A 16,247-nucleotide genomic window follows, 5' to 3' on the forward strand; every position below is an offset into this window, starting at 1 on the left:
CATCAGTGTTTAAGCTCATGTTTTCTTGAGCTTAAACACTGCTTAAAAAAAAAAAACTATCTACATCAATTGAATGCACTTGTTTTTTTACACGCAAATTTTTGAATTTATGCGCATTTTGCCATTTGAATCCAGTGTTTTTTTATGCAATATCCCAAAATGTGCATATAAAAAGTTGGAAATGGAAATGGTGTGAACACTCACCAGACACAGAGTCGAGCATAGAGAGCCGACAGAGCAGCACAGAGGCGGCCACGGCCTCAGACAGCAGTGCATGCTGGGTATTCTGGGCAGCAGCTTTCTCCACAGTCTGAATGAGGAGAGGCAGGAATTCAACAGCCTGACTGAGTGTGTCGCCTGAACAGGATGGAGACACACACATAATTGTTAATTATGACAAAACATGAGCAGCACAAGTATAAATCCATGTGAAACATCCCAGCAGTCTGACAGACCTTTGAACGCCCCGATCATGGCCTGGAGATCCGCCTGACGCACGAGGGACGTGGAGGTCTTGAGGGTGAAGGCTTTTTTAAACCATTCCCTGAGCTCTGAGGGTACATCCACCGTCAAGCGGCCCGTCCACTGAGATAACACAGACGCCGCATGCACCAGTGTCCCCTCATGGACTAGAAACACAAAAACACAACAATCATCAGATATTAAGATTTTATGCATGTTTATGAAATATAATACATTTTAAGATTGTTAAACGTTAATTAATTTAGAAATCTAAGACCAATTTTGGAACAAAACAAAATTAAAAATTCATATCAAAGTAATTAAATACCAAATTGTATAGAAATAATAAAACCTTTCTATTTTATTTCAGCTAGCTGCATGGAAACATTTCTCATTTCCCTTAGCTAAACTTGATGCATCAATAAAAAATTATGAAATGCAAGACAAATTGTTTAATGTAAATTCAATCATTTAAAATTGTGTTGAAATTGAATTTTGAAACAAAAGCAGCTAAAAAAAATCAAATTAAATCTTTAAGTATTAAACTGGGTAGATATAAACTAAAATCTTGATATTTTATGTCAGGGATTCACAAACGTTTTGTCAATATTTAACCTAAAATATTTACTTGAAGTCCCCCTGATATTTTAGGTTAATACATTTTACATTTACATTTTACATTTATGCATTTAGCAGACGCTTTTATCCAAAGCGACTTACAACTCAGGAGAACAGGAAGCGATCCGTCAAGAAGAGGCAAAGAAACACAAAAAGTGCCCTAAATACCAAGATTTGTATACCGCTCAGAGTAGCAAAGACCAGAAAAGGAAAGAAGAAAGGAGAAATAGAGGGGGAAAGAGAATTTTTTTTTTTTTTTATGTAAGATGAAGTGCTCATGGAAGAGATGAGTTTTTACCTGTCTTTTGAATGAAGCGAGTGACTGATTAATATTTTAATGACGGTTATAATAGTTTAATAAAAAACAAAAAAAATGTATAACGGATATAACATTTATACAAAAAACTATTATTTTATTTAATCTTAAATGTATATTGGGGTTGGGGGGTGTTATATTTAATGTGTAATATATGTATAACATCTGTAATATATACAACATTGTTAAATTGTTCTGCATTACAGAGAAATACTTAAATACTTAAATATATTTAAAATATTAATTAGACTTGTAAGGAAACATTTCTCATTTAATTTAGTTTAACATGATCTACTTCAAAACACGTATAAAAAATGAATAAAATAAATACAAAATGTAATAAAAAAAACTTTAGACATTTAAAAAACTAATACAAATTACAAAAACAAAACAAAAAAGTCTAAAACTGACTAAAAGACGAAAAATATAAAAATAAAAACTAATTTAAACTAGTAATAAAAAAATACTATTAAAATATAATAAATATAACAAATGTTTCTTGGAAGTCAGTTAAAGGGCAGGTAAACACATAAAATGTGTTTTATTTTTAAATAATTTCTTTTTAATTTATAATAATAATTAATAATTTAAGTCATATGATATTAATTAATATTATTTTATGAATTAATATTAAAATAATAATATATTTCATTATTTGCGCTACATCAAATCATGAACCCCTTCAAAAGAAAGCCAGTTTATGAAAGTAGTCTAAATGCTCTTATCCTTATATGGATGTTCAGTGTTTAAATCAGTATGAAAAAAAAGTTGATTAAAAAGTTACTTTTTAATGAAGTTAAAGAACCGTAGGTCTCTCACCTTCCTGTTGCAGGTATGGAATGAACATCACAGCGACACTGGAGCTCAGAGTCTGAGAGGAAGCACCAGAGACGGCATGATGACTGCAACTTCTGATTCCTGTTTCAAACACACACATAAACCATAATGCTTAATATGACAGCAGGCGCTTATTTGAATGAAAGTCTCAAATACTCCTGCAGAAGTGAGAATGAGATTTTGTCAGGACTCCTCCTCTGAAACTTCTGTCAGTCTTGTCTTTGTTTCATATCTCTATGTTTGTAAGAAAATATGGATGCAGTGTCCGTGAGGTCACCCATTGGTTTCTGAAAAGCAGTTTTTTGAAGCCTCAAAGTCGGCCGTAGCCATCTTGGCAGCGTGTCACTCCTGGATAACTGACAATGGGTAAAGAGGCGGGACGTGGGCGGAGCTGAGGTGACGTGACGACTAACAGACAGCGGATAAATGGCTATCAACCTGTCTATCAAAGTGGCCACGCCCTTAATTATGCAGAACTTTAAGGCTTTATATAACGTAAACGAATGAGTTATACAAAGATTTACCCCTCTCACAGTTGTCATCAAGGTCAAAATTAGCCATATAGACCAAAACCACAATTTGTACCAGGCTGTAAACATGTTTTATTCTGCTGTAAAATTGGTCATTTTAACATGGGGCTCAATGAGATTCTGCTCCCTTCTGGAGCCGCTCTTGTGGCCAGTCGATGAATTGCAGCTTAAGTTACTTCAGTATTGGCTTCAAGAGAAACTGGGGGAGGTTGTCGCTTGGTGTCACCACATGGCTTTGACTTTGTTTGTGCTTGCCATGTGTTCCTCTTGTCTAGTTGTTGATTAGTCCTCATATGTCTGAGTGTTGTCACCTGTTCCCACAAGACACGATGAACTACAAAAAAATGCAACAAAAGACCCAAGACACTAGCATAGTGGTCAAAGATATGGGTCAAGTGCATGTTACATAGAAAACCAATGACAGAGCAGTGCAGATAAATGCACAAACATGTTTCCTGATGGAAATATGCAGTGATTAAGAGACTTTGTTTCAATATAAGCTATTAGAAAAGAAAAACCAACCATTGCTGTCCAAATAGGCCTAATAAGCATTTGAGACAGAGAGAGACAGACAGACGGACAGGATATTCACCCGAGAGAACGCTCATCTTCTGGGCCACAACCGTCAGCTTCCCCTCTGAGCCTGACAAAACAACATGAATAATTAGGAATATCCTGCTTTAAAAGGTGAGCAGTTTCTGGTGATGTGTGAGACACATCCTTCTCATGACGGTCATTAATGCCTATTGGATAAGGAGTTTCATATAATCATTTTACTGAGATTAATAGTCAGGTTTTCCATGTGCATTGGGTGTCAATCATAACACAAATTTTGAAATCGATATCTTTTGTAACATGATAAATGTCAAACACAAAAAAAAAAATGTTGTACAGTTTCCATTAAAACATGAAGCTGGAGTAATGATGCTGAAAATTCAGCTCAAAAAACCTAAATCCTTAATTATTCTAAACTTATGACCAGTAGGTGTACACATTCAATACTAAAATGCGTATGATCTTTAAGATTTAAGATTATTTCTATGACTTATCCATTCATTATCTATTTATAAAGTTCATGAGCCTTGAAACCTCACTGACCTCCAAGGATGCTGAAGAGGTGTTTGACGAGGTCCTGGACGGCGCTGGGGTCGCTGCACTGTTGGGCCAGATTCTGAAGGGCCGTCACCGCCTGATCCATGAGCTCTGAATTATTGGCCTTCAGCTGACCTGAAACACACAGACATGACATTAAACCTGCACGCGACACCACAGACCAAAAGCTCAGACACACTGATGACGGCGACTCACTGGAGATGCCCTTCCCGATGTCCAGCGCATACTGACTCAGGTCAAGGGTGAGAAACGCCAACATAGAGGAGATCGCTGGAGGAAAGAAAGAACAACAACAGAGATGGAAATATTCAGAATTATTATACAATCAGTGTATATATCATATTTTGTTAATGCCTGGTAGACAAGAGATTTCAAAACATTTTAAAATAATATTTCAACAACTGAAAAAAAATACACTGTATCGATGTTTTATTGTGAGCATTTCTATAAACAAAAGCAATTATCAATGGACTGTCAGAAAGAAAAAAAAGTAACTATGATTTTATTATATTTGCTTTTTTAAAAGTTAAATGTAACCAGGGTTATTATATTTAACTAAAACCATACACACCTGTTTATATATATATATATATATATATATATCAAAAATAAATATTATTAATAAAAAAAACTATAGAAATACAAAACAAATGGTAACATTTTCTAATAATGTTCCTTTGTTAACATCAGTTAAAAAATACTTCTAAAGCATTTATTAATTTGAACATATACTCATGCATTATTAAAATCTAAAGTATCCGTTCATATTACTTAATGAACCTGAACCAACAATGAACAGATATATTTTTATATAATAACATTAACATAGATTAATAAATACTGTAACAAATCTATTGCTCATTGTTAATGTTACTTTAAATTGTATCAAATGGGCATTACTGTGAATTGTTACCAAAAACACACAATTAAATAATTTAAACTTTAATATTAAACGGAAAACTCTAACTCTTCTAATATAAAATATAAAAACCACAATAGTATCTCAATTATGCTAAAATAACACTGACAGTCACATTATATCATTATAATATATTCTGAGCAGTAACAATTGCACTAATGATGATATGGTGATGCATCTGTCAAATTGAACACAGTGTGAGGTAGTTTGCGATAGCCGTAGTGTCTGAATGTGCATGTGACTCACTCTGTATTGAGTTCTCAGGGCTGCGCAGCAGAGCTTTCTGTAATGTGGGCAGCAGCTGCTCCTTAAACTCTGAGTGAGACATGTGACGAAGCATCGAGCCGCTCTTTTCCTGAAAACAGGTTCAGATTTAGGTTTTATGATCTCAAAACAACAAAGTACAGTGGCCCAGTAGTGCACAACACATGGAAATTTAAAATGCAAACATGAATTCACAACACAACGAAAAAGCCACAACATCAACGCAAATGCTCCCGACCAATAGGGGGCACACGGAGCACGTCAGTCTTACAAATATGTCAATACTATGAACAGTGCATAATAGTTAAAGGAACGTCTGCCAATTCCACCAAGTGGTTGAAAGATATCATTAATGTTAATTAAAATTTCGGGTGGATTTCATTGTAATGCGGCTGGATTTTGTTGTGTTGTGGCTTGATTCCGTTGTGTTGTGGCTTGATTCCGTTGTGTTGTGGCTTGATTCTGTTGTGGCTTGATTTCGTTGTGTTGTGGCTTGATTCCGTTGTGTTGTGGCTTGATTCCGTTGTGTTGTGGCTTGATTCCGTTGTGTTGTGGCTTGATTCCGTTGTGTTGTGGCTTGATTCCGTTGTGTTGTGGCTTGATTCCGTTGTGTTGTGGCTTGATTCCGTTGTGTTGTGGCTTGATTTCGTTGTGTTGTGGCTTGATTCCGTTGTGTTGTGGCTTGATTCCGTTGTGTTGTGGCTTGATTCCGTTGTGTTGTGGCTTGATTCTGTTGTGGCTTGATTTCGTTGTGTTGTGGCTTGATTCCGTTGTGTTGTGGCTTGATTCCGTTGTGTTGTGGCTTGATTCCGTTGTGTTGTGGCTTGATTCCGTTGTGTTGTGGCTTGATTCCGTTGTGTTGTGGCTTGATTCCGTTGTGTTGTGGCTTGATTCCGTTGTGTTGTGGCTTGATTTCGTTGTGTTGTGGCTTGATTTCGTTGTGTTGTGGCTTGATTCCGTTGTGTTGTGGCTTGATTCCGTTGTGTTGTGGCTTGATTCCGTTGTGTTGTGGCTTGATTTCGTTGTGTTGTGGCTTGATTCCGTTGTGTTGTGGCTTGATTCCGTTGTGTTGTGGCCTGTTCCCTTTGTATTGTGGCTTGATTCCGTTGTGTTGTGGCTTGATTCCGTTGTGCTGTGGCTTGATTCCGTTGTGTTGTGGCTTGATTCCGTTGTGTTGTGGCTTGATTCCGTTGTGTTGTGGCTTGATTCCGTTGTGTTGTGGCTTGATTCCGTTGTGTTGTGGCTTGATTCTGTTGTGGCTTGATTTCGTTGTGTTGTGGCTTGATTCCGTTGTGTTGTGGCTTGATTTCGTTGTGTTGTGGCTTGATTCCGTTGTGTTGTGGCTTGATTCCGTTGTGTTGTGGCTTGATTCCGTTGTGTTGTGGCTTGATTCCATTGTGTTGTGGCTTGATTCCGTTGTGTTGTGGCTTGATTCCGTTGTGTTGTGGCTTGATTTCGTTGTGTTGTGGCTTGATTCTGTTGTGTTGTGGCTTGATTCCGTTGTGTTGTGGCTTGATTCCGTTGTGTTGTGGCTTGATTCCGTTGTGTTGTGGCTTGATTCCGTTGTGTTGTGGCTTGATTTCGTTGTGTTGTGGCTTGATTTCGTTGTGTTGTGGCTTGATTCCGTTGTGTTGTGGCTTGATTCCGTTGTGTTGTGGCTTGATTCCGTTGTGTTGTGGCTTGATTCCGTTGTGTTGTGGCTTGATTTCGTTGTGTTGTGGCTTGATTCCGTTGTGTTGTGGCCTGTTCCCTTTGTATTGTGGCTTGATTCCGTTGTGTTGTGGCTTGATTCCGTTGTGTTATGGCTTGATTCCGTTGTGTTGTGGCTTGATTCCGTTGTGTTGTGGCTTGATTCCGTTGTGTTGTGGCTTGATTCCGTTGTGTTGTGGCTTGATTCCGTTGTGGCTTGATTCCGTTGTATTGTGGCTTGATTCCGTTGTGTTGTGGCTTGATTCCGTTGTGGCTTGATTCCGTTGTATTGTGGCTTGATTCCGTTGTGTTGTGGCTTGATTCCGTTGTGTTGTGGCTTGATTCCGTTGTGTTGTGGCTTGATTCCGTTGTGTTGTGGCTTGATTCCGTTGTGTTGTGGCTTGATTCCGTTGTGTTGTGGCTTGATTCCGTTGTGTTGTGGCTTGATTCCGTTGTGCTGTGGCTTGATTCCGTTGTGCTGTGGCTTGATTCCATTGTGTTGTGGCTTGATTCCGTTGTGTTGTGGCTTGATTCCGTTGTGTTGTGGCTTGATTCCGTTGTGTTGTGGCTTGATTCCGTTGTGTTGTGGCTTGATTCCGTTGTGTTGTGGCTTGATTCTGTTGTGGCTTGATTTCGTTGTGTTGTGGCTTGATTCCGTTGTGCTGTGGCTTGATTCCATTGTGTTGTGGCTTGATTCCGTTGTGTTGTGGCTTGATTCCGTTGTGTTGTGGCTTGATTCAGTTGTGTTGTGGCTTGATTCCGTTGTGTTGTTGCTTGATTCCGTTGTGTTGTGGCTTGATTCTGTTGTGGCTTGATTTCGTTGTGTTGTGGCTTGATTCCGTTGTGCTGTGGCTTGATTCCATTGTGTTTTGGCTTGATTCAGTTGTGTTGTGGCTTGATTCCGTTGTGTTGTGTCTTGATTCCGTTGTGTTGTGTCTTGATTCCGTTGTGTTGTGGCTTGATTCCGTTGTGTTGTGGCTTGATTCCGTTGTGTTGTGGCTTGATTCTATTGTGTTGTGGCTTGATCTCGTTGTGCTGTGGTTTGATTCCGTTGTGTTGTGGCTTGATTCTGTTGTGTTGTGGCTTGATTTCGTTGTGTTGTGGCTTGATTTCGTTGTGTTGTGGCTTGATTCCGTTGTGCTGTGGCTTGAATCCGTTGTGTTGTGGCTTGATTCCGTTGTGTTGTGGCTTGATTCCGTTGTGTTGTGGCTTGATTCCGTTGTGTTGTGGCTTGATTTCGTTGTGTTGTGGCTTGATTCCGTTATGTTGTGGCTTGATTCCGTTGTGCTGTGGCTTTATTCCGTTGTGCTGTGGCTTGATTTTGTTGTGGCTTGATTCCGTTGTGCTGTGGCTTGATTCCGTTGTGTTGTGGCTTGATTCCGTTGTGCTGTGGCTTGATTCCGTTGTGTTATGGCTTGATTCAGTTGTGTTGTGGCTTGATTCAGTTGTGTTGTGGCTTGATTCCGTTCTGTTATGGCTTGATTCAGTTGTGTTGTGGCTTGATTCCGTTGTGTTGAGGCTCGATTCCGTTGTGTTGAGGATCGATTTTGTTTTGTTGTAGCTTGCTTCCGTTGTGTTGTGGCTTGATTTCGTCGTGTTGTGGCTTTATTTTGTTGTGCTGTGGCTTGATTCCATTGTGTTGTGGATTGATTCCGTTGTGTTGTGGCTTGATTCCGTTGTGTTGAGGCTTGATTTCATTGTGTTGTGAATTTATGTTTGCTTTTCAAACTTTGTTGTGATGTGCACTACTGGGACACCTTAGCAAAGTGTGTCGATCCTACAAAGTCACGACAGATTCTCACCAGTATGTGCTGATGCGGTCTGGTCTTACTCATGAGGACCGTCTTCGTGTACAGGTCCAAGAGAGCCGCCTAAAACAGAGCAGTTTTGGGATTGTTAAATAAAAGCATAAAAATAGTTTTCATTCAATAAAAAAACATAAAACTGCAATCACATCATTACCACATGCGGCCAAAGAGCTTGTTGCTCAACATTTAAATAGTCAGGTTCAGTGCTTGCTGAAGGCTAGAGTTCATCTAAACCCTTCCATATATTTTTTTAATTGGATTTGTGTGTTTATATCTCCCAGTTCGGACTTTAAAACTCTCAATTGTGAGATTATATCACAATTCTGAGGGGAAAAGAGACAATCACACAATTCTGTTTATCCTTCAAAGAATTATGAGATATAAACTCAAAATTAACTTTCTTTTAGTCTTTTATTCCGTGGCTCCCACAGATTGCTACGGCAGAACTGTAATTTTCTGCCACCAGGTAGGCTCCGCCCACAAAAAAACATAATTGCTGTTTGCAAACACAAAATTGGTCCATACATTATTGATCGGCTTTAATATACTGGTCAAATTTTCTTACTGGGCCGATAACGATAACATTAAAAATGAACATGTATCGGCCAAATATCGGTGCATCCCTACTCTAAATATTACATTAAAAGCAAAATCTAAATATTAATAAATACTGCAACGTATATAAATACTAAAATAACACAGAAACAGAAGCCTAGTTTTAACACACTAATGGCATGTGAAGCGCCGCAGAGGTTGAGTTTATCACCTTATGTTTGTTGATGGTGGCGATGTCTTTCTGCGCAGTGCAGAAGTCCACACACAATCCCAGCAGCGGTACAGACACACAGCTCTGATCCAGACTCAGCAGAGTGCTCATGTACTGATCCACCAGACCCGGGTTCTGCAGAAACACACACTAACTTTATACACACCTAAAGGCTGTACCACCTCATAAACTGAAGGACTGTAGTTATATTACAACTGAATAGACATTTGTAGAGCTTTAACATTTGCAGAGAGATCTAGAAAATAAATTAATACTTTTATTCCGCAAGTATGCATAAAATTGTTTTAAAAAGACAGTAAAGACATTTTTGTTACAAAAGATTAACACATAAACTGTTCTTTAACTTTCTATTCATCAAAAAAAATCCTGAAAAATGCTTTACAATCACAGTTTCCACAAAAGCTTTCAACACTGATAATAATCATAAATGTATCTTGAGCATCAAATCCTCATATTAGAATGATTTGTGAAGGATCATGTGACTCTGAAGACTGGAGTAATGCGGAAAATTCAGCTTTGATCACAGGAATAAATTACATTTACAAGTATTCAAATAGAAAACCGTTATTTTAAACTGTAATAATATTTCACAATAATCCTGTATTTTATATCAAATAAATCTTGAATCCTGATTATTTTTAAACGACACTGTAATGTAGCTTTACCTCCTTCCACAGCTTGTTAAAGCGTTTGCTGGCTGACTTGAGTGCGTTCCCTGAGGCTCCGCCCACCGCCTCTGCCAGCAGCAGACTCTGAACCTCAACCTGATTGGAAAAAAGAGAATATGATTGGACAGAGGTATAGAAATATGGCTTAACTAAACCATGACTAATAAATACATTAATGCAACTGTCTGTGTGGAAAAATCAACTCACCAGTTTCTTCCAGTTGGCCCCTTCTCTTTTGTCAGCGGTGGGGAAGACCGTCCGGACGATCAAACAGGTCCATGGCAGGGCGCAGCAGGCTGCTGATGCTGTGCTCTTCCTGCAGGGAATTTTTTTGACATTATGTCATATAAATAGATCATAGTTTCGGTAAATTTGCATCCGATAACTACAAGACTTCTGCGGTCACTCACCCGGGCATCACGCCCCTGCTGACCACCCCACAGCTGAGCAGACCGGGAGGGAGGTTGCTCGCAATGGCATCAGGCTGTGATTGGACAAGCACCTCGATGACCGAGAGCAAAGCTCGCCGAGATGCAGCATCCCTGAGAACACAAATCAAATCCACCTTCATCAGAAGAACATACTCGCATGTTTTTTTAAAGAGGACACGTCACAATATTCTGAACTTAAATAACTCATACGCAAAATAATAGCCCGGTTGAGTAAGTTGGTAGTGTGTTGAAACTGCAGTTATGGTATTTCCCCAAACATGCTCAACCAATTGGTCCAGCTGCCAATCAGAGCACATTGTGCTTAAAACAAGGAGGGGTTTCATATAGACAGGAAATAAACAGCGCGTTACTGACAGACTGGGAAGAGAGGAGCTGCAACAATGGAGAATAATGTGTTTTTGAACATTCAAGCATGAAAACCTATTCTAGTAGAATCAAGGCATGATTTGCAAAATGGCTTCTTTAATGCTGTGGGGGTCCAGAGACCACCAGAGGCCAACCAGGGGGTGTCCTAGGAGGTCCGTGGAAAAGTTTAGAGAACAAAAAAATTAAAAAAGATTAACATGAAAAAATAAATAAGTTAATTAAAAAAAATAATTATTTACATTAATAAAAATGTAATCAACATAATTACTAAAAATTAGATTATAGATTAGATTATATAAATTTGATAAGTAAACAATAAAAATGTGTTTAAAAAATAAATAAATATATTTTAAAAATGAGTTAACAGTAGAGTACTGTAGCGAGTAGAAAACCAATGTAAAATACTATCCAAATAATACTTTAAATTGGTATAGTATACAATTAAAATGAGTATAAATTGGTTCTTTACACATGAACATGTATCTATAGCTGCTTTAAATTTTCAGATCCCTTGCGAGGATGATCATATTTGTTGGTCTGTAGGCTCTAAAAGAAGGCAAACCCCAGCTTTAATGGACAGCTGTGCAGAAGCGCTCACACCCACCTGTATCTGTGCAGGGTGAGATAGAAGAGTTTGCACAGTCCTTTGATGGCTGGCTCCGGAAGGTCTGAAAAGAGAATATAACCACAAAAAATTAAAGGTTTCTAGCACTTCAAGTCATTAGCACTGTGACTACACCGAACACAAGCAGCACGATGCGATAGAAGACATGATCCATTATAATCAGTGATATAGTGGCGCTGCAAGTCCTCGACCGTAAACTGACGCGTTGTTCTAGTTATGACGTACCCCAGGCACTCGTGATACTTCTCATAGGAAGGACAAATGAATTAGCAGCGGTCACTTTGTCGCGAGTCCAGTGTAGACAGCTTCTACAGTCGCTTCCGGTGTAGACACAGTTACTCACTCCCCTACGACTGATACATCTGAATGTGTGTGAACGAGATTTCAGAACTAATGCAGAGCTTGACATTTTCACTGAATACATTTGTTCCTCATGCAGAGTTAACATACATTACTCTTCACATTAAAAAAAACAAAAATTAAACTAATACTTTTATTCAACAACGATGCATTAAATTGATTAAAAGTGACAGTAAAGACATTTATGTTACGAAAGATTACTATTAAAAAAAGCTGCTCTTTGGACTTGATCTTTCTTGAATCTTTTAATTGATCGTTAAACAATTGATATCGTTTTCACAAATATATAAAGCAGCACAACTGTTTTCAACATTGATAATAATCAGAAATGTTTCTTGAGCAGCAAATCTTCATATTAGAATTATTTCTGAAGGATTATGTGACAAAAATTCAGATTTGATCACAAGAATAAATGACATTTTACTATATTCACAAGGAAAACATCTATTTTAATGATAACATTTCACAATATTACCGTGGTTATTGTATTTGATGAGCATAAGAGACGTTAAAAAATCTTGCTGACCCCAAACTTTTGTAGTAATGTATGGCCTCTGACGACTTGGAATGGTAGGGAAACCGTTATGCAGCTTTAACAGTGATTTTATGTGATTTTTGGAGCTGGACAGTCACTGTAACGTAATGTCATATTATTCCTTTAGACTGACAGAGCATCTGATCAACTCACCCTTTCCTTTTACACATTCCTTCAATTCTCCAAGAACTTCTTTGCGCTCTTTAACGCTGGATGATGTGACTTTCACAGCGAATCTCTTCAGTGTGTCTGAAACCTGCGCCTACAAACACACACACACACCATCAGAGCACTGCTGACATTAATAAAAATAAGTATATCATATCACAGTTTTTTTTTTTTATCTGGGTGTTTCCAACATCTTAAGCACAATTTACAAATTTAAAGCTTACCATGGTGTCATCAGTTTCCACTGTAACACTTATCACAACATTTATTGTTACTAACAGCTCGAGATGACATCATGTCACAGCTGTTATAAAACTGCGTAATAAAAATGACAACGATTTTGAAAGTATCATATACTTAAAGAAGGATATTCATATTTTTAAATGAGCAGTTTAGGCAAACTGTATGATTACCGCTGTACAGGTGATTGTTTGAACAGCTTTATGTCGTACCACAGTATATTTATACGAGATTTGGAAGATTACAATGATAATACAGTGTTATATGCACAAAAACATGGTTTTACCATGATACCATGTCCACAACACATGGTACTTCTAGCACTTTCTTATTAGAAACTGAGGTGAATGTGTGTTTGAGATCAGCAGATACTCATATAAGTGGGTTACACACTTTAAACAGTCTTAATCTCTCATTACAGTGAAACCATAATAAATGTGTTTATTACGCAATTCTGCCATCATTAATGCAGTTTGTCGTTATTTATGCACACTCATGAACTAGCGCTCGCACACAGCGCTTTCTGGTGTGTTTGAACATCACGCGATCGCATATCACACTTCATGTTTTTTGAAAACGCACAAGAAAGAAGTGAGATACAGAAGAAAAGTTTGTGTTTTAATGTTCATGCAGCAGCAGATCGAATCACACCAACCTGCGTGTCCGCCGCCATCTTGCCGGCCTCGATCTGAAAAGGATTTAAGTCGTCACTTCCGGAGTCATTACCGTCCTCAGAGCCACGTGCTTCTCAGGGCTAGCGTTTGTATTTTCCTCATAGCGCCTCTAGAGGGCGCCAGACAAAGAAGCAGAACATTACTATCTTAAATGTTCTCTTAAAGGGGTACATAACTTCTGCAAGTCTCATGTTAATTTTGAGTATCTATAGAGTAGTATTGCATCCTTCATATCCCCGAAGAGTCTTTAGTTTTCATATTTATAAAACAGATACGCTACCGATTTTTTTCCCGAAAACAGCCGAAATCATGGAGGCGTGCAGTGGGCGGAGCTAAAGATTCACGAGCGCGCGCACACACACACGCACACGCGAGAACTACATCATGGCATTATACCTGGACAACATCATTACATCATTACATTACATTATACGCTCTTACGCGCCAATTGCCAACAAAACACACACACATCTGATGCAGTTTCACTCACATCTGCGGTTTCGACTCATGACCGGGAACAAACACACTCGCAGAACTCCAGAAAACAAACTGCAGCCACTGTTTACTTAATGCTGGGTTATTTGGGAATCTGAACAAGGTCTTTTCCTCACAATCAGAAACACACTTCTTTAGTGACATTGTTGATTTCGTGGTCTAAAAACAAAATGGCAGCGCCAGTGACGGCTCCTGTAACCGAAAGAAGCTTGTTGATGTGCGTGATCTTGCTCTCCCTCTGGCTCTGGTTGATCAGGGATAAGTGCCTATACAAGCATTTCCACTCATATGAAGTCATACAGGGCCATACTCGAAAAAATAAAATAAAAAAAAACCTTTCAGAACTTGTTCGGATCCTGAGGGAGTGTTTGGCACATAAATACTCTGTCATATGTCCAACTAATTTTTTTAAACATTTTGGCCATCTTTAGCATGAGAATCAACTCTTCAATATTGTAAATAAGTCAGAATGCATTTAATTTTATTTAAGCTGCATTTTCATTTTGTAAAGTTTTTTAATCAGTAAACATTAAAATGAAAGAGATAAAAATGGTCAAGCGTAAGGATTTGAGTGAGATTGTCAAGGGCCAAATTGTGACAGCTAGACGACTGGGTCAGAGCATCTCCAAAACTGCAGCTCTTGTGGGCTGTTCCCGGTCTGCAGTGGTCAGTATCTATCAAAAGTGCTCCAAGGAAGGAACAGTGGAGAACCGGCCACAGGGTCATGGGCGGCCAAGGCTCATTGATGCACGTGGGGAGCGAAGGCTGGCCGTGTGGTCCGATCAAACAGACGAGCTACTGGAGCTCAAACTGCTCAAGAGGTTAATGCTGGTTCTGATAGAAAGCAGTCAGAATACACAGAGCAGCTCAGTTTGTTGCTTATAGGGCGGCATAGCCGCTGACCAGTCAGGGTGCCCATGCTGACCCCTTTGTATTGTGAACAAATGTCAAGGCAAATTTTTTTGTATATTTTAATTTAAAAATAAAAACAACATCAAGAGGAAAATATTCAGTGCATTAAAACACCAGATTTATTTGTATATAATTGCATGATTTGAAACAGTAACCGATACTCACAGAACAAAATGTGACAGTGTTACAGGAGGGGAAAAATATGCATAGTTGTTTTCACATTGATTATATTTGTAAAGGGATACTAAAATACTTATGAACAGAAATAGAAAAGCGTCAGATCAATTTATATGATAGAAAATCTCCAAATAAAGAAAGGCACAACATTCGACCAGTGTAAATGTGTGATTAAAACAGATAAGGACATCATGTGATCCCTAGATTTCCACCGCACGTTCTTTTGGCACAAAGCGATTAGGAGCAAAACGAAACAACAGGACGGATTATTACAATCGAGTTATCAAAGCAAAGTGAGTTTAACAAAACAACGATCCTCTACTTTCAAAGTAGCGTTCTCTCAACAGCGGACGAGACGGATCTGTGGCACATCGGGTCATATAAAAGCTTTCACATAATAAACACTTGCTGGTATATTTGTCCAATGCATCCAATAAATCATATTTGCAATTAGGCATCCAGAAAGCGGCACCATTACAATAGATATCAGGGACCGTATATATAGATTTAATACTCTTGAGCGCAAAATCACTTCTATTCCAGTGACAACAGGTTTCTAAAAATATAAGAAAGTCTTCATCAGTTCACCCCTTCATAACTTCACAGCAGGTTTTCAAAACTTGCCCTTTAAAATGATTGAAAGACACTTAAGACTTTCATGCAAAATGAAAATTGAGAGAAAAAAAAATGAATATACTATAATATTACAATATCATAATACAGCAGTTACAATATTGTCTATATTTGTCTGAGAATGAGCAAGACAATATCAGATATTCCTTTCCAATAATATCATGTACTGTATTCAAGGGTTGAGAATTGCACAATATTGTCACAGATACTTAGATGAACAATATCACATCTTTGATTTCTAAGCGGATCATCAGAATCATCAGTGGTTGTGGAGTCACTGTTTTGAGAATAAAAACCTAAATACAGTCGTTCATACAAAATATATCCCAAGATTTCATAAAGGACAGGTTCATTTAAAGGAATTTATGGGTTTAAATTTTTTTTATATATTACCGGTAACGCTGTCAAATCGATTGATCGTGCTTAATCAAGAGTTTGTTTACATAATATATGTGTGTGTGTATATGTGTATATATGTCCCTTTGTATGTGTGTGTATATATATATACTGTATACACAGTCACACATAAGTAAACAAACGCTTATGTGAGATGGAAATAATACTGATTAATCGACATATGCTAGTGCTGTCAAATTGAT

General features: G+C 38.1%; 1 protein-coding gene across 1 annotated transcript in view; it reads right to left on the bottom strand.

Annotated features, from left to right (window-relative positions):
- The window catches only part of gcn1 (GCN1 activator of EIF2AK4), a 74,445-nt gene extending 60,927 nt beyond the window's left edge, over window positions 1-13,518 (bottom strand). Inside the window, exons 1-15 of the mRNA XM_067414485.1 lie at window positions 13,413-13,518; window positions 12,503-12,611; window positions 11,434-11,497; window positions 10,422-10,553; window positions 10,219-10,327; window positions 10,009-10,107; window positions 9,323-9,457; window positions 8,551-8,619; window positions 5,042-5,150; window positions 4,072-4,146; window positions 3,862-3,990; window positions 3,356-3,406; window positions 2,216-2,314; window positions 456-629; window positions 205-357 (exon numbers count right to left, since the gene is read on the bottom strand). Of these exons, the coding sequence (XP_067270586.1) occupies window positions 205-357; window positions 456-629; window positions 2,216-2,314; window positions 3,356-3,406; window positions 3,862-3,990; window positions 4,072-4,146; window positions 5,042-5,150; window positions 8,551-8,619; window positions 9,323-9,457; window positions 10,009-10,107; window positions 10,219-10,327; window positions 10,422-10,553; window positions 11,434-11,497; window positions 12,503-12,611; window positions 13,413-13,430 (1,525 nt within the window). The 5' untranslated portion in view covers window positions 13,431-13,518. The remainder of the gene's footprint in view (window positions 1-204; window positions 358-455; window positions 630-2,215; window positions 2,315-3,355; window positions 3,407-3,861; window positions 3,991-4,071; window positions 4,147-5,041; window positions 5,151-8,550; window positions 8,620-9,322; window positions 9,458-10,008; window positions 10,108-10,218; window positions 10,328-10,421; window positions 10,554-11,433; window positions 11,498-12,502; window positions 12,612-13,412) is intronic.
- Window positions 13,519-16,247: the final 2,729 nt, after the last annotated feature.

The sequence above is a fragment of the Pseudorasbora parva genome, chromosome 13 (genome assembly GCF_024679245.1).
Source record: "Pseudorasbora parva isolate DD20220531a chromosome 13, ASM2467924v1, whole genome shotgun sequence".
NCBI classification, from domain to species: Eukaryota; Metazoa; Chordata; class Actinopteri; order Cypriniformes; family Gobionidae; genus Pseudorasbora; species Pseudorasbora parva.